The sequence below is a fragment of the Musa acuminata genome, chromosome BXJ1-9 (genome assembly GCF_036884655.1).
Source record: "Musa acuminata AAA Group cultivar baxijiao chromosome BXJ1-9, Cavendish_Baxijiao_AAA, whole genome shotgun sequence".
NCBI lineage: Eukaryota > Viridiplantae > Streptophyta > Magnoliopsida > Zingiberales > Musaceae > Musa > Musa acuminata.
This window is the reverse complement of record NC_088335.1, coordinates 1,181,822-1,203,284: the sequence shown is the minus strand read 5'-3', so window position 1 is coordinate 1,203,284 and position 21,463 is coordinate 1,181,822. Positions and strand designations below refer to the sequence as shown.

Genomic DNA, 21,463 nt, shown 5'->3' with positions numbered 1-21,463 from the left:
TTGCAATTTATTGTATTAAAAATCATAATATTGGGAATATTTGATGGTCTATTATTTATTTCCGGTTCTGATTTTTAAAGACTGTCAAAGTCTTATTTGAGAAAGACAAGTTTGACATCTTGATCCTCTCTCAAAGTCTTTATCTGTTAAAAAGCTTAGTTCAAATCTTTTTTGTTCAGTATAGATACCAAGTAATTCTTATCAGATCTTTGAATTGAAGAGTTGTTGAGGCACCACAACTCTGCAACCTAACAGTTCTCCCAATCACAGTTGATACCGTGCGTGCAAATTTGTTCTGAATTTAAACTCCAACAATTACATAGATCCTTGAATTCATATCCAGATTTGATGTAGATGCCTATATTTCTACAGAAATATGGTGTAAATCCGACTAAGATGTACTCGAATTTGTTTCTAATGATGAATATATTTGGATAATCCAATAAATCAGGATTCTACTTATGTACATATATATTTTTAATTCGATTAAATAATATCTAAATTCTATTTAATATGTCGGATGAACACAAATATCCAAAACAAACCCTTTCTAGTCACTGAAAAGGTTTTTATTTGGCCTCACAATTCGTTTTGCTCCGTAGCTTGAATGAAGCGATTGATGTCACATTTCCATCTTCGTGTGATAGGGATATTGCAACAACAACAGCAATAAAACCATGCATTTTTATTATTTAAAATTAATTATATGAATATTATTATTATTATTATTATTATTATTATTATTATTGAGATTGGTAAGAAGTTTAAGTTCAGAATACTTAAATTTTATTTATAATATATATATATATATATATATTTAGATTTTCGTATTATTAATATGAATTATGATTGTCAGCATGATGGAATGTTACGATCTGCCTAAACGTTAAATTGCGTGATCCCAAGTCAAACACAAACCCCAAGGTTAAAATTGTAAGAATACTTCGCTCGCCATCTAACTCACCGGAGCTTGAACAAGATCCCAAACCAAGCCTTTATGTGCCCTCTGTTGTTTTGGTCGCGTCTGCCCCTTTTCTTTTCCCTGCTTCCCCGTTTTAGCCCCGAGTGACCAGAGGCCGTAGAGCTCGCTCTCGCCGGGGGCCGCCGCCGGAGGAGGAGTAGATGGAAGCCTCGGGTTCCGCGATGGAGCTCAGTCCTGAGGAAGAGAGAATCCTCATCAGAGACATCACCATCGCCGCCGAATCCCTCGCCAAGGAGGGCGACACCTTCTTCCTCATCAGCCAAAGGTCCAAGATCCGTTTTTTTTTTTTGTATTATTTTCCCAAAATTTTATAGATTTGGAGATGATTTCAGTGCATCATGGTTTGAACCCGCGGTATAATGACCGGAAATGTTTTTTATTTCCTCTTTCACCTAAGCGGTTAAAGATTTTTTTTTTCTTTTTAGGTTTTCGGATAAAGGAACGGACATTCTTGAGTTGTTCGAATTTGAATATTTTTATTCTGTATTGAGGCTGGAGGACTTTAACGGATTAGTGAGCATTTCTCTGCATTTTGTTAGATAAAGTTAATCTACCTTACTTTTGTGTTTTCACCTATGAGGGTTTTATGAATCCATTTCCCTTTGGTCTTACAGTGCATTGCGATTTCTTTCTACACTTTTGATTCTTCTGTTGTTATCATTGGTTTCTTTTTTGTTATCCTTCTTTTTCTTCTTAACTGCGTTCAACATCTCGTGTACACGCCTGGATAATTAAAATAATATTTAGTGATTTGTATATTGTTGAAATATTTGACGCGCTAATAATGGGGATTTTAATAGTGGCAAAATATGGAGATCATAGAGCAAGTTGGAGATGATCAAGGCATACAATTCTTGTCGATGTCCAACTTGTCAATGAAGGTTGCAGGTCTTAAAAAAAAATAAACATAAGTATTCTGAAGTAGTTGTTCTGATCTCATGGTCTATAGATGATTAGCTATCACGACGTTTGACTACTATGGCTTCCGGTAGGTGTTTGAGAATAATTTCTACCACATATATAATGTTTAGCACTAAATGTTGACTCTATTGCTTCCGGTGATGGTTTCTATGCCAATAAAAGAGGAAAAATGTAATGTCTTAAACAGAGCCTTATGCACTTGCAACAAATGATTGTTGGTCATTCCTTGACAAGATATACTCATTGGTAGAAAATGGAAGAGAATTACCAAAGTAAAAGATGTAGCAGCGGGTAAATGGCAGAATCCACAAGCACTATGAGTGAAACCTGCTTATGCTACGTAATAGAAATACTTTTCAACGGGAAGCATCGGTCTGTGGAACCTCACATCATGGTCAACTTTGAAGTATTGGTGAAGCAAAAGAAGAACTATTTGTGTAGTAATTTAGAAAATGGGGTTACCCTTCTTAAAAACCTCTCCCCTACATCCTCCACCGGATCAAAAGTTTTGACAAGCGTCTGTTCAGGTGTGTGAGAATGGTGGAGAATAATTTCTGGAAACATACATGTTAAGTGCTTTAAGAAAAAAGAACATGCATGTTAAGTGTTTAGATTGTAAAGAAAGGAAGGATAATATTATTTCTTTCTCTATTTTGTGTTTGGGCTTAGTCTTAATTGATGCACATATGAAACTAATTCAGAAAGAAGGATTGGAGAAAGTTTTCATTTCTTGAGACAAAAGAACCCTAGGTCCAAAACTCATGCTTAAGATGTTGAGACAGTTTCATATCATAACTTAAAGTTTAGTATGAGGAATATGCATTTGGATAGCAGTCAATCTCATTGAATATGCATTGGAATATGTTGAGACACTAATATCTGGCTAGCATCTTTTCCTGGAAAACAGTTGAGCATTCTTTTCAACCTCAATCTCATTAGACACAGCTGACAGCCTGACACTATATAAATGGTTTACCTTTTACATTTTTCTTGAACCAATATCACCCACCTGATCTAAATCGATTTTTTTGCCCCTGAATTCATTTCCCCATGCTTTTTGTGAAAATCTGTACATGGAAAACAAACGAGGTTCATTTTCTTTGGGATTATGACAGAAAGAAGTAACCTCTGTTTCAGAGGATTGTTCTGTGTTTTTAATTTCTGCCTATGAGACAACTATAACAAAAGAGCATGTCTAAAGAATCATGAAATCATGTCTCACAATTTGTGCTAGTATACCCCTACATTGCTGGATTTTGAGTTCTGATCTCCTTCCAGACATCACTGATGCAGATTTTTTATTATTCATTAACCAATCATATCATTTCATCATTTCAAATTCCAAACTTCTAATCTGATGCATAGTTTGTTAATTTTAGTCTTAGCAATAACAGTACCCTAGTTCAATTTTGATTAATGCTCTTGACTGTTATCATATGGCTACTAGTAAAGGAGGTTTTGCTGGAAAGTTGTAGGTTAGGATGGGTTGTTAGTTTGTGTTTTTAGTGTTTTCTTGGTCTTTCTCATGTCCAGTGAATTCAATGACACTCGGCATTATCTCTGTCATATTTGTATAGAAGTGTTTTTCTTGTCAATAAAGTGTTCACTAATTTAGCATTATGTTTCTCAATATGTCATGTATTGATATTTTTTCTTGGGAGTTCCGACATCATGGTATGTATGATATGGTTTTTAATATATAGTGATGTATTAGCTTGTAAGTTTCTCTTAATATAATTCCATTCCATCTATTGGGAGCATGCCTTTTTGTTCACAAAGGAACTACAAAGTGACATAAAAAATTCATCAAGTAGTTGCCTTTTTGTTTACAATATATTATGACTAGAAAACCTAATAAGAAATAAAATTGTGAATAAAAAAAAAATCACTTTTCTCTGTTTGCATGAGATATAGAACATTAGAACTTTTGTTTTCTTTCAGTCCAAGCATCACCAAGATGGCTGGAAATTTGTGAACCTAATGGTCCACAATTGCAGATGCTTACTTTACCCATAAACTTGGTGGCAGAATCAAATATCCAAAGGATTTTTCTTCCTAATTATAACATACCATAGGATATCATGCACATGATTTTGTATGTTTCTAACCCAAGGATACTTTGTTTATATAGGTGGTGGCAGCAATGGCTTGATTATGTTAACCAAGATATGACTAGTAGCTCAGTTAATGGCTCATCTTCATATGGTGCTCATCATCATGACTCAGCTTCTTCAAGTGCTAAGAGACCTTCAGCTATTGACAATTCTGATTTAATATATGATGCAACATCTAAAGGATCAAATGTTGAAATTGAACTTCATGACACTCTAGTAGAAGGACGTGATTATATATTGCTTCCTCAACAAATTTGGGAAAAGTTGCATGGCTGGTAACTCTTATTCCAGTATCTAATTTTAAATTTTGATTGATTGCTTATCTCATCAAGTGTAGATTTCCTTCAACAAATTTCTCCTATGCGTGTGCAACTAATAACTAATAAGTGATAGTTGATATGTTCCTTTTACTTTCAATAGATTGAATAATATATTTTAGATTTTTTTCATGGTTGCAAAGGCTAAATTGGGATTATTGTTTCATAAATTTGATGTTGCACTTTGCATCCTAGTTAGTCTATGAAATATCTCTGAAAACATGGACATGGGAAATTATTAAATCAGAAAGTCCTCTTGGAGAACCATATGTTCTGTTAATTTAATTTGCTGCGTTTCCAGGTATGGAGGTGGTCCAACATTGCCACGGAAAGCCATAAATACAGGTTTATCTCTGACTGATTTGGCCATAGAAGTCTATCCCCTACGTCTTCGGTTAACTTTAATGCCAAAAGGAGAGAGAGCAATAATTAGGATAAGCAAGAAGGTTTGTTCTATGAGTTATATTCTATTACTTAATCAGCCATTCTATTACTTTAGGTTGTACATGCGTCATGAACAATAAAAACTTAATTTAACTTGTAATCCCTTAGATAAGATACTTTTATTTGTTTAAATGTGTCATTACAAATGCTTTTATTGTGTCATACACATATAATAATTTGTTTAACTTTTGCAGGAAACTGTTGGTGAACTTCATAAAAAGGCTTGTGAGGTTTTTGATTTAATTGTAGACCAAGTAAGAGGTTATTGACTTACACATTCTGTTCATGTAACTGCTTGATATTAATTTTCCCCATATTTCAGGTTTGTATCTGGGACTATTATGGTGAACAGAAACATGCTTTGATGGACAACATGGATAAAACTCTTGATGATGCAAATATACAGATGGACCAGGATGTAGGTCTTTGACCACTTTTTCTAGTCCTCTAGTCTTGGAAAACTTCTAATTTGCCTTCGAACTTGTATTCTTATTTAGGAAATTAAGAATGATTTATGTGCTTGGTCGATGTCATTCTTATGGTATTCTGTAATTCTAAATTGTGATGATCTAAATTTTTAGTTGGCTTGTTTAACATGAAGATTAACCTGCTTAAGGTTTTGCTTACTATTTAAGCACCATCTATATAAAAATTCATTTGCATTATGATGCTAATTATAGTAGAATATTGTTTCTGCACAGATTTTGGTGGAGGTTTTCACTGATGGAAATGGTACTGCTGATGGTGGATGCACGATTCCTCTACAGGAAAATGGATACACTGAGAAATATTCAACTTCTGTCATTGTGGAGCCTTCTCAATCAAGTTTATCAGCTGCTGATGGCTTGTCCACAAACAATTATGCTTCCAGAAGCTGCAGTTCGGAGTTCTCACAAAGCCAATATTTGGCTTCCCCAAGTAATGACTTGGATAATTTGCATGGAACAAACAACATTAATACCAGAACAGCTCCTTTGGGTCTTACAGGGCTGTTGAATCTTGGAAATACTTGCTTTATGAACAGTGCAATACAATGCCTTGTCCATACACCAGAATTTGCGAGATACTTCCGTGAAGATTACAGGCAAGAAATAAATTGGCAAAACCCTTTAGGCATGGTTGTAAGTATCTGTCTCAACATTTATTATATGGTGTTTATAATGTCAGAATATAGCTTCAAGAACTTTAAGCTTCTGTTTGAATAAAACAATCACTGATGATAAATATTAATATTGTTTTTCACTAGTATATTGTTTTGTTATTCCGGCTTGTGCTTAATTTTCTCATGCACTTTGTAATTTGTATAGCAGCAGTTTCCATGTTTGTTACTGATTCTTATAAGAATTTAACTTGTGTTCACTAAAATACCTTAAGTTTAATGATAGTATGAATCACTTGTTTGAAAATTTCCTCTGATGAGAATTTGATCAGAACAAAGGAAGGACTTATGATTATGATTTAGTCTGTCAAAGTTTGCATAATTCAGGATTTTGTGGCTTGCCTTTGTCGAGGTTCACAAGCACCGAGGCATAATTTACATGCATGCATCATCAGCGTCCAGCCCCATATGTCTAAAGGGCACACCTCTATATGTTAATGATATTAGCAATTTTGTCTTCATCACTACGACAATATTTATGTGACAAAAGGAATTAAACATTATTGTGAAAGGGATAAAAAAATTTGTTAGTTGAGAATGACAGGACCAATCGTAAAGAAGTTTATAACGCATTGAGCTTCGTTCCATCTCGGAAGTGGGAGAAGACTCGAGTTGGTCCATAAGGGTTAGATGGATATGCTATCATTAATTCGGTTTTAAGCATTTTGGGGAACATGATTCTATATTTGTCAAGCTAATGGGTCAACTATTCCATCAAGTCAGATTGTGATAAATAGTATTAGAAATGATATAGTACTAAGCCTGATGAGGTGCCTAAGAAAGTACTATCCATGGACAAGGTTAAATGCACATCACGACATGTAGCTACCATTGGTTAGACTTCACAGGTGCCATGTTAGGGTTTGGTCCTCCTGATGAGGACATTAAACATAAAGTAAAGAAAATTGTAACACCTCAATTTTGATCCCATATCATAAATGGAAGAAGATTTGAGTTGGAATATAAGGCCTTGATGAGTGTTCATTTTCAGCCATGTGGTTTCTAAGCCTATTAAATTAATTGATCAATTATCCCATCTAGCCAGGTCGTTATCTAGTTTTTCTTTTCGTTGAGAAGGTGAAGAGTTTGGATGAACGGATTTCACATCATCAGTTTGTCATTTCTCGTTTACTCCTTCCATTATTTCCAATCCCCTTTGCTATTGTTGCTTTCTCCTTTTTGTTGGGTTTCTCTTCCTCCTGTTCTATGCTTTCGTTATTGCATTTGTGAGCAGTACAATAGTTGGGTTATTGAGCCAAAACTCTGTTTTCTTAGAATATCTGATTACTTGATTTATTTCATCTTAATATCATCTTTCATTGCTATCTTGTTAAGTTTGCTTTGCTTCACTAAAGCATGTGTCTTGGCCTTGTGTTTAGGTTCTAAGAGACTTCAGCCTCATAACTTTGCTTACGATTGCCTTTGGGTTCTGCATGGTTATTTTACATTTTGTTTACCTTATCTAGCATGTTCAGTGACATGGACAGAAAATGAAGCTATGTACTTTTGCCACTTCTTCGATGTATTTGAATTGCATCTTATTATGTGATTGGCATAATAAAGTAGGAAAATGTACCCTACACTTCTAGCCTGCATTCAGCATGGATATGCACTAAATACTTCAAAGTTGCTGTCCATGCATATTTAATTTATGGCTATTCTCCCTTGTCCAAGTTCCTTAATTTCTTAAAGATGCTACTGTTAGATATATTGAAAACTCAAGTCCACTGTTAAACCTGTTGGCTCATTGTTGATACCCATATAAGTGTATGTCACAGAAAAGTTTCCAATAGTTCAAAATGGTCTAATATTCTCTTGACCTTTTAAGAATATTTGGTGGAGTTAATGCCATATAATCACTGACATTATTGGTCTTTGCATAGTTATTTCTTATGGATTGATTTTATTTAATAAAACACTACAATAAATTTCCGACACAACTCATATGGCAATGCTTGTATTTTTTTCTTTCTATAGGTCATATCTGCATTCCTTCATCAAAAATATCACATTCATATTGATATGTTCCTAAAACTAATTTTATTTATATACTTGCCTGTAACTTTAAGGGCTTGGTATGTTGTAGTAGTTGCCCACTACTTGCTTTATGGTAATAGACTTGCTTAAAAGCTTAGGAGTATTCTTATGCAACATCTACATTAAGCTGATCATGAGATGGCTACAAGTATCTGAAGTTTATGAACAGCAAATTTCCAAAAGTATAATATATTTTGAAGTACAAATTTTCTGATCTGCATTAAGCAGTGTCTTCAAACAGTTACTAAATGCGGTCTCCCCTTAATGCCCTTTTGGATTTTGTGCAAGGTTGCATGATTTATGCTAGGTAGTTTACTGTATACTGGCTTGTCAAATTTTGTGCTAACTTCTATGCATGTTCTTATCATCTAAGTTTGCACAACCTATGTAATTATGATATGTACCATGCATCCATCCTCGGGCAAAGTGTCTTGACATGCACCTAAATCTTATGAACATCAGCTTTATTTTTCATTTGCAACTGGAAAAATGTTCATTTCATGATGTAGAAATCCAAAAAAGTTGAATCTGTATGCAATTGATATTCTGAGTTTTGCGAATAATGTGTTCTGGACATTGATTTATAATGTTGGATGTACTAAATTACAGTGGTAGTCATGCAGGGTGAGCTTGCTTTAGCTTTTGGGGAGTTACTAAGAAAACTTTGGGCCCCTGGCCGAACTCCTGTTTCCCCTCGACCATTTAAAACAAAACTTGCTCGTTTTGCACCCCAATTCAGTGGAAATAATCAACATGACTCTCAGGTGTTACCGTTGTTTAAACTATTTCGACTCAACTTGGTAAATGTAGATTCCTATGATGCAAACTCTATACTCATTTTCATTTAGGAACTTTTGGCATTTTTGTTGGATGGACTTCATGAGGACCTGAATCGTGTGAAGCATAAACCTTATATTAAATCCAAGGATACAGATGGACGACCAGATGAAGAGGTCGCTGATGAGTATTGGGCAAACCACATTGCTCGAAATGATTCTATCATTGTTGACGTATGCCAGGTAGATTTTGCAAGAACTCAAATGAAAATTTGATACATTATGATAATATAAATTTGATGCACTGCCTAACACTTGCTTCTTCTTTTCAGTATTCTTAGATATCTTTAGCATAATGATGACAATCAGATGTGACTATGTAGCTCTATGAATTGCATTTCTTTCATTTTAGTTTCTTATACTTGATCTTTGAACTACTTTTGTGCACTCAACCTTTAACAAGTTTGGCATTGTTGTGGTGCTCAATGCATTATCCAGATTTCAAACAAACAACAGGGTATACCATGTCAGTATGGGAATTTATGTAATAATGTTTTTGTTCTTGGGAAGGAGACCAAGGTGCTGAAATGGTCTCACATTCCTAGGGTTTCAAGTTTTGTTGCCCACAAGCTTGCTAACAAGGCAAGGATCAGAGGGCATTCTTACTGGTTAGATGCCACCACTGATTTTTGTAGCTTGGCTAATCTTCTGAATTCATGATCTTTAATTTTCTTTCAAAAAAAAAAAGTTTGGCATTGTTGACTTTTTTGTATGTTAGATCTGATTTTCCACAAAAAACATTTCTGAAATTAGAAAAGGTACATAACAAAATTATAGCTTTGTTGTTGTTGTATAAAAGGAATATAACATAATGGGTTTCATAATATAATTGACCAATTGGTATGTTAAGTGTTCTTTTTTGGGGATTTGGAGGTGTTGAGGGTAGCCCACAAGACCCATCTCATTGCCCAGCCGCTTCAATGTTAGGTATCTTAAAGTTTAGCACAAGTGGATGGCCCTTCGGAGTTCGGACCACAAAGTTAGACTCGACCTAGCTTGTACCTGCAGGACAAACTCGAGAAAACCATTTGGTGCTTGGCAAAAGAATGCTTGGTTCTTCCCGTAGGCCCTCAACCCATAGTCCTTATGCAAGCCTACAACACCCTCTACATTGGGCTGTCAGCCTATAGCCTATATGCTGGGCATGTGTCAGTTTCCAAGCCTATCCACAAGATATTACATGATAACCTCTGCAAGCATCCTCACCAACTATTATGCTGGAACAAGACATGGATGACTTGTGTGAGGGGTCGGCATCCTGCCCTAGGATCTCTTGATCATGATTCGTCTTATTCGTCCGTACTGGTATACCGATGGAGCATCGGTATATTATGTATCAACATACTGACACATGATATAGTGGGGTATACCCACAAATTGGTATGCACCGCTCATACCGATTCCCTATTGGACCGGTACATACCGCCCATATCGGGTGGTATGCCATTGTATGGTGAACCTTGCTCTCGGTCATGTATGATCGGGGTCACGAGTGGAATCATCACCTTTTAGCTGCCTGACATCCTTGCCACCTGAATGATACCTTCCACTATTGATGGCTCAGAGTTCTCCATCGAACAACCTTACTCAAGGAGGCCCTTTCTTATAATTCTATTGTCCCTTCTTCCTTTGACTGAGGAATGCATGCATCGACACTCAAAGCTGTTACTTTGTGTTGCTGTCTTGCTTCCCATGTCTTCTTGTAGTAAGCCCCAGGTTTCGGATGGAGACCATCTTATGCTGTTTGGCTGTGTTTGCTGGTAAGAAGATTGGTTTTCTCCATTGATGCCTGGTAGTTTATATTATATAATAGAAATTGTTGACATCAATTTTGTCAAATAGGGGCACCTAGGTTGCTTCAATGAATTTGGCCACCTAATTTAAACTGATTTAAATTCTTCAGCTTGACATGTTTGGCTAAATATATTCTTGACTTCAGAGACAATAACTCTAAAGTCCCTTTCTGATAGCCTTTTGTAGACTTCTAGTGATAGCTTCTTTTGGATACAACAACAACAATGCTATTTTGAAAATTCTTGGTATTTGAACCTTTAATTTGGACTAATATAAGGATTATTTAGTTTTAAATGACTGATCAGCTTCAACTTTACTTGAGAAATTATGGTAATACTTAGTATTGATTGTGTTTGTAATTAAAAAATTGAAAAATCATACCACCTAAATTTATAAGGCGGTCTACCTAAACACCTAGGTGATGCTAAGCATCGAGGACTGTGCTTCCTATGGAACTCCTGATTGCTTGACAACCTTGTGTGGCCAAGGAATCGATGACTTATTACCAACAGGGTTAGTAACTCTACCACATTGTAATGGTTATGCTTTTAGTGAACCAACAGGTTGGGGGAAAAAAGTACTACATGTATGCCTGAGGCCATTAGTAGCCTTTAACAAAAAACTAGAGCATTAAAAGGGCATTAATGATTATGCTTTTCCTGTAGCATTAAGTTAATATTGACTGAAAAAAAGACCATTCAGTATATTACTTGTGATGTTTTTGTGAATGTAAATTAGGGAATGTCTTTCCCCATTTAAAATATTCCAAGAGTTCAAACTAATAATACGAAGTCAACACCATTCCTTTATGCTAAGGTTCAAAATTTTCCCCATGTTAAAAGTCTTTCATAATTAGGACATCTGTCAAATTTATCCAACAGAGTTAGATCTATAAACAAACAGCCTGACACTGAAAACTTCTTTAGATCCTGTTTTATCTAACATTATTTTAGGACTTAGAAGGCAGTATTAGAAGAATTCTATTAGCATTTTCAAGGGATCGTTTGTTATTTTACTGTTTTAATGTTGCTAAAAAAAAACCTCATGGTGCTATCAGAAAATACTGGAATCTTGTTTTACTTTATACATGCAGCCAAAGTAGCCTAAATTTACTGCATTAGTGGTTTGATGGTAGAGTTTGGCATTAAAATATATAAAAGAACAAGTGAGCCATGTCAAGATAATTATTAAGATAACAGAAAAAGGGAACCTTCCCACAATGCATGGAAATACTTGTTTGGATAAGAAAAATCTTTGTTTTCATTTTTCTTTGCTGTCACACAATCAAACTTCATTTTCTATGTCTAATTACTGTAAATTTGACAGGGGCAATACAAATCCACTCTGGTCTGTCCTGTTTGTGGAAAAGTTTCTGTGACTTTTGATCCATTTATGTACCTCTCGTTGCCTTTACAATCTGCTTCCACTCGGACTATGACTGTCATGGTTTTCACTAGTGATGGTAGTGCTCTTCCAACAACTTGTACTGTAAATGTACCAAAGCATGGTCGGTGCCGGGACTTAATCCAAGCTTTAAGCAATGCTTGCTCCTTAAAGAATGGGGAGAAACTTCTACTTGCCGAGGTTTGTGGAACTATACTTTTATGAGATATGCAGTTGTCAAGGCATTCAACCATTGGAGTAATATTCTAGTGTCTAATGCATAAATTTTAATTGAATCAATTTCACAGATACGTGGCCACATGATCAATCAACTTCTGGAAGATCCTCTAACGCTGCTATCAACCATCAAAGATGATGATCGCCTTGTAGCTTATAAGATCCTAAATGTTGTGAAGAACACTATTTATCTTCAGTTTGTACATCGTCGTGAAGTGTAAGTATTCTTCAGATCAGTATCACTTGTCTGCATATAAGGCTCAATATCAATAAATGAAGTTACATAATATAAATTATGGTATGGGTTCTTACTCATATTTGTAGTGGAAAATGTTGTTTAATTATCTAATTTATCTTTTTTATCCAGTCTCACGACACATTTTGTAGAGTATACTCCTCAATCCTTGCTATTTATATTCATTTTATATTTTACAAACCTTGTAGGCCCTTGGTTTTTGGCTATTTCTGCTATTGTCAGTCTTTAGTCATGCTACCCTTTTGATTTTGCTATATCATTAGCTATACCAGATTTACTTTTTCACTCGGGTGTTCCAATCACATATTATATCTCACAGGGGACCTGGAAATATCAACAGCTCAGTGGCCTGGGAATTCTATGGAATACCTTTGCTTGCATCAATCTCACGAGATGAAATTGTGACAGGTGCTGCTATACAAGAGATACTTCAGATAATGCTTGCCCCTATGCTAGGAAGTGAGGAATTACAGCCTTTAAGCATGTCAGGTTCCAGCATGAATGCAGCATCACACAATCATCAAGACACAGCCAATAAAGCATGCTTAGATTCTGATGAGAGTCAGTTGAAGGATCAAGAACTGAACTGTAAATCAGAATCAAGCCACAAAATGCACCTTCAATTGGTTGATGAAAATAATGCACAGGTTGACTTGTCATTGGTAGAAAATCCTATTATGATGCCTGGGTCATCAATAGTTTTGTTTATTAACTGGTCAAAAAAGGATCTCAAGAAGTATGATACACATCACTTTGAGAATCATCCAGAAGTGTTCAAGTATGTTCCTGCACCAAAGAGGACTCGTGGTGAACCTCTCTCACTATATGCATGTTTGGATGCTTTCTTGAGAGAAGAACCACTAGTGCCTGAAGATATGTGGTTAGTATAATTTCTTGTTGCTTGGTTAAAAGTAAATGTTTCTTCAGAGATTCTATTGTTCCAGTTAAAAGTATCCAAGGCATTGTTTCACAAGTTAATGAGATAATATTTAGCTTCATAGGGTTAATGCAGATGCTTTATGGAGAATAATGAGACATTTTGCTTAATGTTATATTTTAAATAGATGATATTTACTGCTATCCATAAAGATAAACTGAAACTCTCAGCAATTATCTGTAGACTTCATACTTTCTATTTATTTTTGTTTTGCTTCCATATATTGTGGATGTCAAATCATCTGCACTTCTTGGCCACTAGTTATTTTGGGATAGTTTAGTACATAATTGACACCTCAAAGCAAGCATATGTTTTCGTTTTCTGTGAAAAAAACAATGGTAGTTCCCATGCACTTTTCTCTTTTTTGACACCTTTGTTGCTTCCAATCTCAGTAACTCCGAAATGTGGTTATCCTGTAGGTACTGCCCAAGGTGCAAGGAGCAACGACAAGCCAGCAAAAAGTTGGACCTCTGGAGGCTTCCTGAGGTTTTGGTTATTCATCTGAAAAGGTTCTCCTTCAGCCGGTCGACAAAGCATAAGCTGGAAAGTTTTGTTAATTTCCCCATTCATGACCTCGATTTGACGAATTATGTGGCACACAAGAAAGGCTCTCAGCGCCAGATATATGAACTTTATGCCTTAAGTAACCACTATGGCAGCATGGCGAGCGGGCATTACACTGCACACATAAAGGTGAGTTTTCACTGACTGTACATTGTATGCTATATCCAGTTTTCGGAATAATTGAGCATGTTGATGCATGTGGAGCGTCCTTGAGTGCTATATCTAGTTATGCAACTAGATGTAGTTTGTGATTGAAACATGCTTGTATCACAAGAGCAAATGGAATTTTTATTGAAATCACATTGTTTATAATTGTTGCTGCCACTGTTTGGTTGTAGCTTCCGTTCCTCTCTAGCGAGTTAAATAATGAAGGATAACAATTATTTTCATTATAATTTTCTTCTTTTTTGCAGCTTCTAGATGAAAATAGATGGTACAATTTTGATGATAGCCATATTTCACCTATCAATGAGGAGGATGTGAAATCTGCTGCAGCGTATGTGCTCTTCTATAGGAGAACTAAGGGAGAAGATGCGTCGACAAGCATTGGTGCTGAATCATATGCAAACAAAAATCACAGTTTAAGCAGGAGATGATTTTGGCTGCTACGGGTTATGTGCTACCGCATGCATACTTCGACAGTGAAGAGCAGACAGTAGGTAGCAAATATACGACGTAGTCGTGATGTATGATTATTCAAGACTTTATGTTTCATTGATATCTTTATGATGCTCCAGCCTCAGGACTTTTGGGAGGATTATGCTCTATAATTTTTGTACATGCGCTTTATGTAGTCCACCAAAAATGAACCACTTTGCGACGGTGTAACTCAGAAGTTAAATGGGAAAAAAATCAGTTTACCTTAACATCAGTCTGTGGCGTGATATGAGCTTTATTGCTGTGCTTGAGGATTAGCAGTATTACTAGTTTATCCTCTTTTGTTCTCCGTACTGTAATCTCTGTAATCTACAATGTCATTAACAGGTTGAATCAAGTTCTTATAAGCATAACATGCACAAGATTTGTATTTTAGAATCAACAAAAAGTTTTAAAGCCAAGATGGTTGGAAATAACCTTTCACTGTCTACAGATTAAAGTAAAGACTGCTCTTGATTCTGATGTTCTAATGGCACAGCTTGTTTTTCACCTTTAGTTCAGGAACCGCTTGTGTGAATCTCAGGAGAGTTTGTACAGGTGGTTCACCGAGTGTTTAAGATTGTTCCTGCTGAAGTTGGTGGCAGATTTGGGATGGTTAATTAATCTCTGATTTCATCCAACTCGTCCGAGATGTTCTGGACCTGTAAGATGACCGACTTCATGTGAGATTCTCGATACGGTTCTTTTGATGCTCGAGATAGAATCTCAGCTTCATGGGAGATTCCCGATAGGGTTCTCTCGAGATAGAATCTTGAGATGGGTTTTATGGTTAAGAGAGAGAAGTATCAGACCTCCGTAGCTATGCTTGCTTCCATCTTTTAATCGGTCCTTCCCTACAATCAGAAACTCTAAGCTTTGTTGTTTGGTTGCTTAATGTATAAGGTAGAAACAGACCAAAACAAAAAAGGAAGAACCAACAGACAAAGAAACCGAAAAATGAAAGAACTTCGATGACATAGTCGAAGAGCACAGGACACTAGAATATACAGCATCAAGAATCCGACGGAGAAGCAACTAAAAGAACGAAAAACCAAAAGGAAAACATGGAACGATCCACAAAGGAGGAAGAAATTCGAGGATCCAACGCAAAGATCAGGGAGGAACAAGCGGGCGACGGATCCCTAGAATCAAACTAATCAAAAAACGAGAGAGGAGTTACAAAGCGAGATGGTGTACCTGATCAGCAGAAGCGCTTCGATCGCCTCGAAATCGCATCTTTCTCGCATTCTTGCTCTCCGACCTCGCTTTCGATCTCGCAAAACCGAATCATCGAAGCGAGGAGCTCCGCCGTGCATGCTCTTTTAAGTAGTCGTGTCATGCGTGTGGTTCTTCAACAATCCAACGGCCAACTGGACCCACCGCCTTAGCGTAAGCCAATCACGGGCCGAGCCAGGTCACTTAATTTAAACTTTCAATGTATATATACGTGGCACTATTAATCGGATGGATGCGCTGTGCGTCACACGCCGTCTCTTACCAACTCGTCGCTACCCTCACGATTAGTGGGACAACTGAGAACACAATGCGGGGTCCACACCGGGGGCTTCTCTTATTTCGGGTCGGGTGGAGCAGGAGAAGAATAGTAAAAGACTTCACGCTACCACGTTAACTTGTTCCAGCGGCGTGGTCGTTTCAACATCGTCCATCATCAGCTCCCAAAATCCTTACCTTTTCCCTTGCTTGCGAAGAAAACCCCAAACAAACCTCGAGTCCGATGTTGAGGTATGGAAGACTGCCATTACCCAGTCTTTTTCTCTTCGTTTTTGTTGGATCATTTCTTCCAATTTTCATCCCATTCTGTTTCGAACATTTTGATGCAGCGTGGAGACGTTTGGGGGCGGAGAGGCAGCGGCGGTGGGGGGCAAAGGCTGCCGAAGCGTGGGATGGATGAAGGGGATGGCGGCGCGTCTGTCGGTCGCCTCGATCGTTCTCGTCATCTGTACGTTGTTGCTGTTCTCGGCGATCGGCGTCACGAGGCCGTCGAACCTAGATTTCCGGATTCCTGGAAGTCTGGAGGTTAGTCGCATTGTTTCGATGCTTTCGTTCCTAAATTGGACCCAAGGTCGGGATTTGGGGTTGTCTCGAAGCCTAGGCTTTGCATCAAGAACGCGATGGGGTACGGCCACTTGGTTTGTAGCAAAGGTAACACAGTGGAGTAGAGTAATATTCCACGGAACAAAGACAACCACTGACCTTTAGGAGATTTGCTAGTTGCTTTGCGTCATAGTTCATGAATCAAGGAGTAGAACAAACCTGACCCTGTACCGAAAAATATCTTCATCACAGAGTTGTGTTGGAATCGAAATCGGCAATACCTTGCATAAGGGCTATCATTTTCTACTTGGTTTTAGTTCTCCAAGGTTTCAATTGATTCATAAGCTGCATGGTTTGGCTTCAAAAGAGTATATCTCCAGAAAGCCATGTGATGCTGCACGATGTTGAATGATTGAATCCATTATATCTGTCCAAAACTTCTGCATCTGTATATTTCAATGATTAAAACAGAAAGAGCAAACTCAAATTTGGATATGGCATTCTTCAAGATACAGGAAAAACAATCAAGATAAAAGAAAAAAGAGTTTAATGCCCATTGTGTAAAGACATGAAAAGACACACACACTTTGAGAAACAGAGCTCCGATAAACAGGATTTGGCAGGCATACATCTCCTAGACTCTCTACCACAGAAGCTTTCACTTCAAAATCCAGCTTAGGCACCCACAGCCCTGGAACAAGAATAAAGAATTTCGTTATAACATGATCGGTAACACAAGATTTTTTTCTTCTTCGCAATGAACATCCAACATTGCAGTGGAAAAATGAAGAGCTCAACAACTTTGAACTTTTAACATTGGGAAGCCCATGTTAATGATTTTCATGTTAGAAGTCTGATAGCCATCTGAGAAGTAAATGTGCTACAAGCGTAGTTAGATATTTACTATTAAGATTATTCTGATTTGGTTTGTGCAGTAGCTAGTACAAGGATAAAAATGAGAGCTTCTGACCTTAGTTTTGTTGCTTTCTTGCTTCTGACTGCTTGGCGTTGGTGGGTTATATGGAGTACCAGGGTTTCTTCGATTATCAGCTATTATGTTGAAGATGCCAGTATACTTCTCGCCAGAGGCTGGATCGTTCTCATCCCATCCAGCAAAAGGTGGCACCGTGACATCATGGTGAGGCTGCTAACCAATAAGCAACATTAGCTTGCCATTCATTCTCGACAATTTTTTTTTTGTTTATGTACCTGCAATTTTTGCAGTGCGAGCATGCAGCATCATAGAAATTACTGAAGAAGCATCATAGAACTTACGGTTCCATAGGCTCGATCACTAGGATTTGTTCTAACTCTTCCTGGAGTATCTTCTGGTGCTATCCTTTTGTCTGATGGAGGAGCATCATTTGCAGTTCTCTCAGCAGCAGGTTTACCCTGATATCTATCGCGGCTTCTGTTTGGTTTCTTCTGGTTGTCACCATAATTTGGTCGGGCCACATGCTGTCGATCGCGTGGGTTTATTGGGGATTTATGAATGACACCTTCGTCATGTACAGAAGGTGTATCAGTTCGATGAATTGGCTTTGCATCCCTAGGTTTGGCGGCCTCGGGAGTAAATGGAGCCGCATTTGCTGGTGGTGGTATATCTTTAGCGGTTGTCTCGGAGTTTTCATTACCATCATTTAAATTGGTGGTAATTTTCCTGCCTTTTGCCCCCTGGGTTTGATTGAAGTATTGTCCATAAAGGACACTTTCAGCAGTTTCCCGGTTGCCGAATTTGTGTACTTGAGTTTGTTGCTGCATCCGAATCTGCCATCAGAATTAAATCAGAGTGGAAGCCGGATCATCAGCAGAAATATGAGAAGGCTTTGCCAGACTGAAATGGACAAACGATGTCTCCTACAAGGATTCTACCGGTGTAGAAGATGCATGGTGCTTTGTCCTAGATTCTGAAGAAACCAGGCAACAATTTATCTGAATAAAGGCACAGTCTGATCCAAGAAACGCAAGATGCAGAAAATACAAGTGAGAGCACAGTTGGAAGTTGAAATGTACCACAGCCCAGAATGCCCTTAAAATGAAGCATCAAATCCCATGAAAGCACCAGAGTTTCCAGAACTCGGCTATGCCAATATTAGTTGACAAGAGAACGAAACAAGTTGATCGAGCTTGCAAAGTTCAGGCATATCCCTTTGATGTACCAAACACACAACCACATCTATGTTAAGGTAGCAAAAGAGAGAAAAATCTGATGACTTTTTCTTGCTCAAGTTGCCTTGTTTGTGATTGAAAGCAGATGTTTAGTAACAACTAATGTGAAGTCTTTTCAATTCAAAATTAGACTTGTGGAGTGAAACTGAGAGAGTTATTGTTATTTAGGCAATAATTTGGTTCACTCTGATAGAAGAAAATAGAAATGGGAAGCTTGTTTTTTTCTTTTGTTATGAATAAAGAGGAAACTCTGTTGAGTGAAAACTAGGCAATGAAAGATGAACCAGAAATATCCTCCTCAAGCATTAGCATTATTATGTCTGGGGAAAGAGGCAGAATAGATCAAAAGAAAACAATCAATCCTAAAATTCCAGAAATGAAACGTTTGCGTTGCTTCTCATCCAACTCGGTGCTTTTAAACTAGACATTCCTAAAATTCTAAATTCCCCAAATTCCCATCCTTGGATCCTTGAATTTTCACTTCTTAATAATACGAGAAAATTATGTTCTCCGCGAATGAGATGGTAGAAAAAAATCCCACCCAAATATATTCAATTTTCCAAAAAAAGAAGCAGAACAAAAGCAGACACCCATCTAAAACAACGAAAACCTCAATTCTCTCCCCCGACTACGAGAAAACAGAGAAGCATACAGCGCAAAATTCCAGCCTCGTTAAACCATCAGAACCCAAAGTAGCAACAAGATCCGGTATGATTTAAGCTTCTTTCAAGAGAACCAACCCAAGAACAGGCAAGAAGGAAAAGGCCTCACCGCCATTAATCGATGCCTTCGGTGTAGAATAATGAGCAGAATTCTTCAAAGCGACAAAGGTGGCACCTTTTCTCCTCCCACGGAGTGTCCCTACGGCACAAGCGAAGAAAGGCGCTACAATGATCGCTTTTTTTGGATGGGAATCGAGAAAGCAAATGGAGAGGGGCAGGGAATGATGATTGATATAGTTGACGAGCGGTGACTTGGCGGTGCTTTTGAAGTCTTCTTGGGAGGTGGAAACGTACATGGGGCAACCAAGTAGGAACACCACTTTGTAAGTTACTTGTGGTGATTACTACAGTGTATAGTTCTATATAAATAAAAATATATTTTATTTTTATTTTATTTTATTTTCAAATATATATTTTGAAAATAAAAATAATTGTATCATAGTTTCAAACATGATAAATATTAAAATGCCAACCATACCTTAAAATAAACTTGCAAAAATACTATTATATATATATATATATATATATATATATATATATATATATATATATATATATATATATATATATATATGGACTTTTTCTGGTTTGTGTCTGGTAAGCTTGTTCCTTGTGGAGTATGGACTTTTGGTCTCTCTGTTGAATTGATGGATGGACTTTGAACATCACACTTTGAAGAAGTTGGAGAATTGACTGAAATGGGGAAAGGAATAGAAAACAGTGATGAGAAAGTAAAATAAGCATTTGTATGATGAATCTTGGATTGTGATTTTTGATATATTCTCTTACACATGCACAAAATGGAGAAAGTAGTCATTGTGTTCATCAAAACATTTTCCAATAGATATATAAAGCCAACTGTTGAAGCTTCCATGTAAAATCATGGTATGTGAGAGAGAGGTAGGAAGTTTCATGTCCCAAGATTTCTTGGAAATTTGTTCCATTTGTTTGACCAGAAGGTATAGGTGGTTCTGATCAAGAAACAAACTTTGAATCATGGTTGTCAACCTATTTGAATTTTCAGAAATTAATACAAGTATTCCTGAAAACCAAACAAATAAATGTATGATGCAAACCTAAATGAAGAACAAGTATTGCAATAAATAATTTTAATTAAAATTAAAAATTAACTACTTTGATATGGTGATAAATATTTCGATCATCAGATGATCAGGAATCTCAGAAATCTGTTGGAAAAGAATTCAAGATATTTAGAAGCATCAAAGAACCTTACCGAGGTAGAATTTTCACCAAACATGATCAGATTGTCCTGTGAAGAAAGAGTATTGAGAATGGAGTGTTTGAACTGAATTCAACCCTTCCTAGGAGACTAAATAATGGATAGTCTTTAAAGACCATTAATTTGGCCGGTTGCAGATTGCAGAAGAGTTTGAATTCCAAGTCAATTGATCTGCAGGAACCTGAACCTGAACCTGAACCTGGCCCCTACTGAGTGCCTTGGAAAGTCATGATGCTCTCTCTGGAAATAATCTGACCGGTGACTTCTCTACCCACCAACTTCAAATGGACTTGTAGTAGGCACCAATCCTACAAAGTTTGAACATCCATCCATCTTCAATAGTGATATACTTGCAATAAACATTAAAAAAACACTCAGGAGAAAGTCAATGTATGAAGTCTTACCTCTTATCTATAAGTAGAGTCTGACAATTTTACCATCCATGACGGTAAGGCTCATTCTCAACCTCGACTGACCACAATCCACTCAGATTTAACAATGACTGGATGGATGATGCCAAATTGTCAAGAACAGCTTGGGAGACCATTTCAAGGGTGCATTTTCCTTTATCCGAATAAAAAGCAAATGTACTCTGATATCAACGGAAGAATTCGATACATAAGATCCAAACTGAAATATATACTGAGGAAATTGGACGAA

General features: G+C 37.0%; 2 protein-coding genes across 3 annotated transcripts; one reads left to right on the top strand and one right to left on the bottom strand.

Annotated features, from left to right (window-relative positions):
* Positions 1–990: 990 nt before the first annotated feature.
* On the top strand, positions 991–14,847 carry LOC135592317 (ubiquitin carboxyl-terminal hydrolase 5-like). The gene is made up of 13 exons (XM_065081704.1): positions 991–1,247; positions 4,035–4,292; positions 4,636–4,780; positions 4,973–5,032; positions 5,101–5,196; positions 5,480–5,899; positions 8,598–8,738; positions 8,823–8,993; positions 11,931–12,188; positions 12,296–12,441; positions 12,800–13,360; positions 13,837–14,110; positions 14,395–14,847. The coding sequence occupies exons 1-13, from the start codon at positions 1,123–1,125 to the stop codon at positions 14,575–14,577; spliced, it is 2,838 nt and encodes a 945-aa protein (XP_064937776.1). The 5' UTR covers positions 991–1,122; the 3' UTR covers positions 14,578–14,847.
* Positions 14,848–17,134: 2,287 nt separating this feature from the next.
* Positions 17,135–19,805, bottom strand: LOC135592318 (RPM1-interacting protein 4-like). Of its 2 annotated transcripts, none has more exons than XM_065081705.1 (4): positions 19,613–19,805; positions 17,948–18,439; positions 17,643–17,819; positions 17,135–17,363 (listed from the first exon to the last, which is right to left on the bottom strand). In XM_065081705.1, the coding sequence occupies exons 1-4, from the start codon at positions 19,616–19,618 to the stop codon at positions 17,331–17,333; spliced, it is 708 nt and encodes a 235-aa protein (XP_064937777.1). In that variant the 5' UTR covers positions 19,619–19,805; the 3' UTR covers positions 17,135–17,330. The 2 variants fall into 2 exon arrangements, with proteins under 2 accessions (XP_064937777.1, XP_064937778.1); XM_065081706.1 differs by having other exon boundaries at positions 17,643–17,816; positions 19,613–19,795.
* Positions 19,806–21,463: the final 1,658 nt, after the last annotated feature.

What these genes read in the sequence shown, in the direction of transcription:
- LOC135592318 (XM_065081705.1), bottom strand. An exon ending in GTGATCGAGCCTATGGAACC is followed by an intron (nt 17,820 to 17,947) that starts GTAAGTTCTATG and finishes CTTATTGGTTAG; the next exon opens with CAGCCTCACCATGATGTCAC. An exon ending in AAGAAAGCAACAAAACTAAG is followed by an intron (nt 17,364 to 17,642) that starts GTCAGAAGCTCT and finishes TTCTTGTTCCAG; the next exon opens with GGCTGTGGGTGCCTAAGCTG.
- LOC135592317 (XM_065081704.1), top strand. Translation starts at nt 1,123, where the DNA reads ATGGAAGCCTCGGGTTCCGCGATGGAGCTCAGTCCTGAGGAAGAGAGA. An exon ending in TGGGAAAAGTTGCATGGCTG is followed by an intron (nt 4,293 to 4,635) that starts GTAACTCTTATT and finishes CTGCGTTTCCAG; the next exon opens with GTATGGAGGTGGTCCAACAT. An exon ending in ATTACACTGCACACATAAAG is followed by an intron (nt 14,111 to 14,394) that starts GTGAGTTTTCAC and finishes TCTTTTTTGCAG; the next exon opens with CTTCTAGATGAAAATAGATG.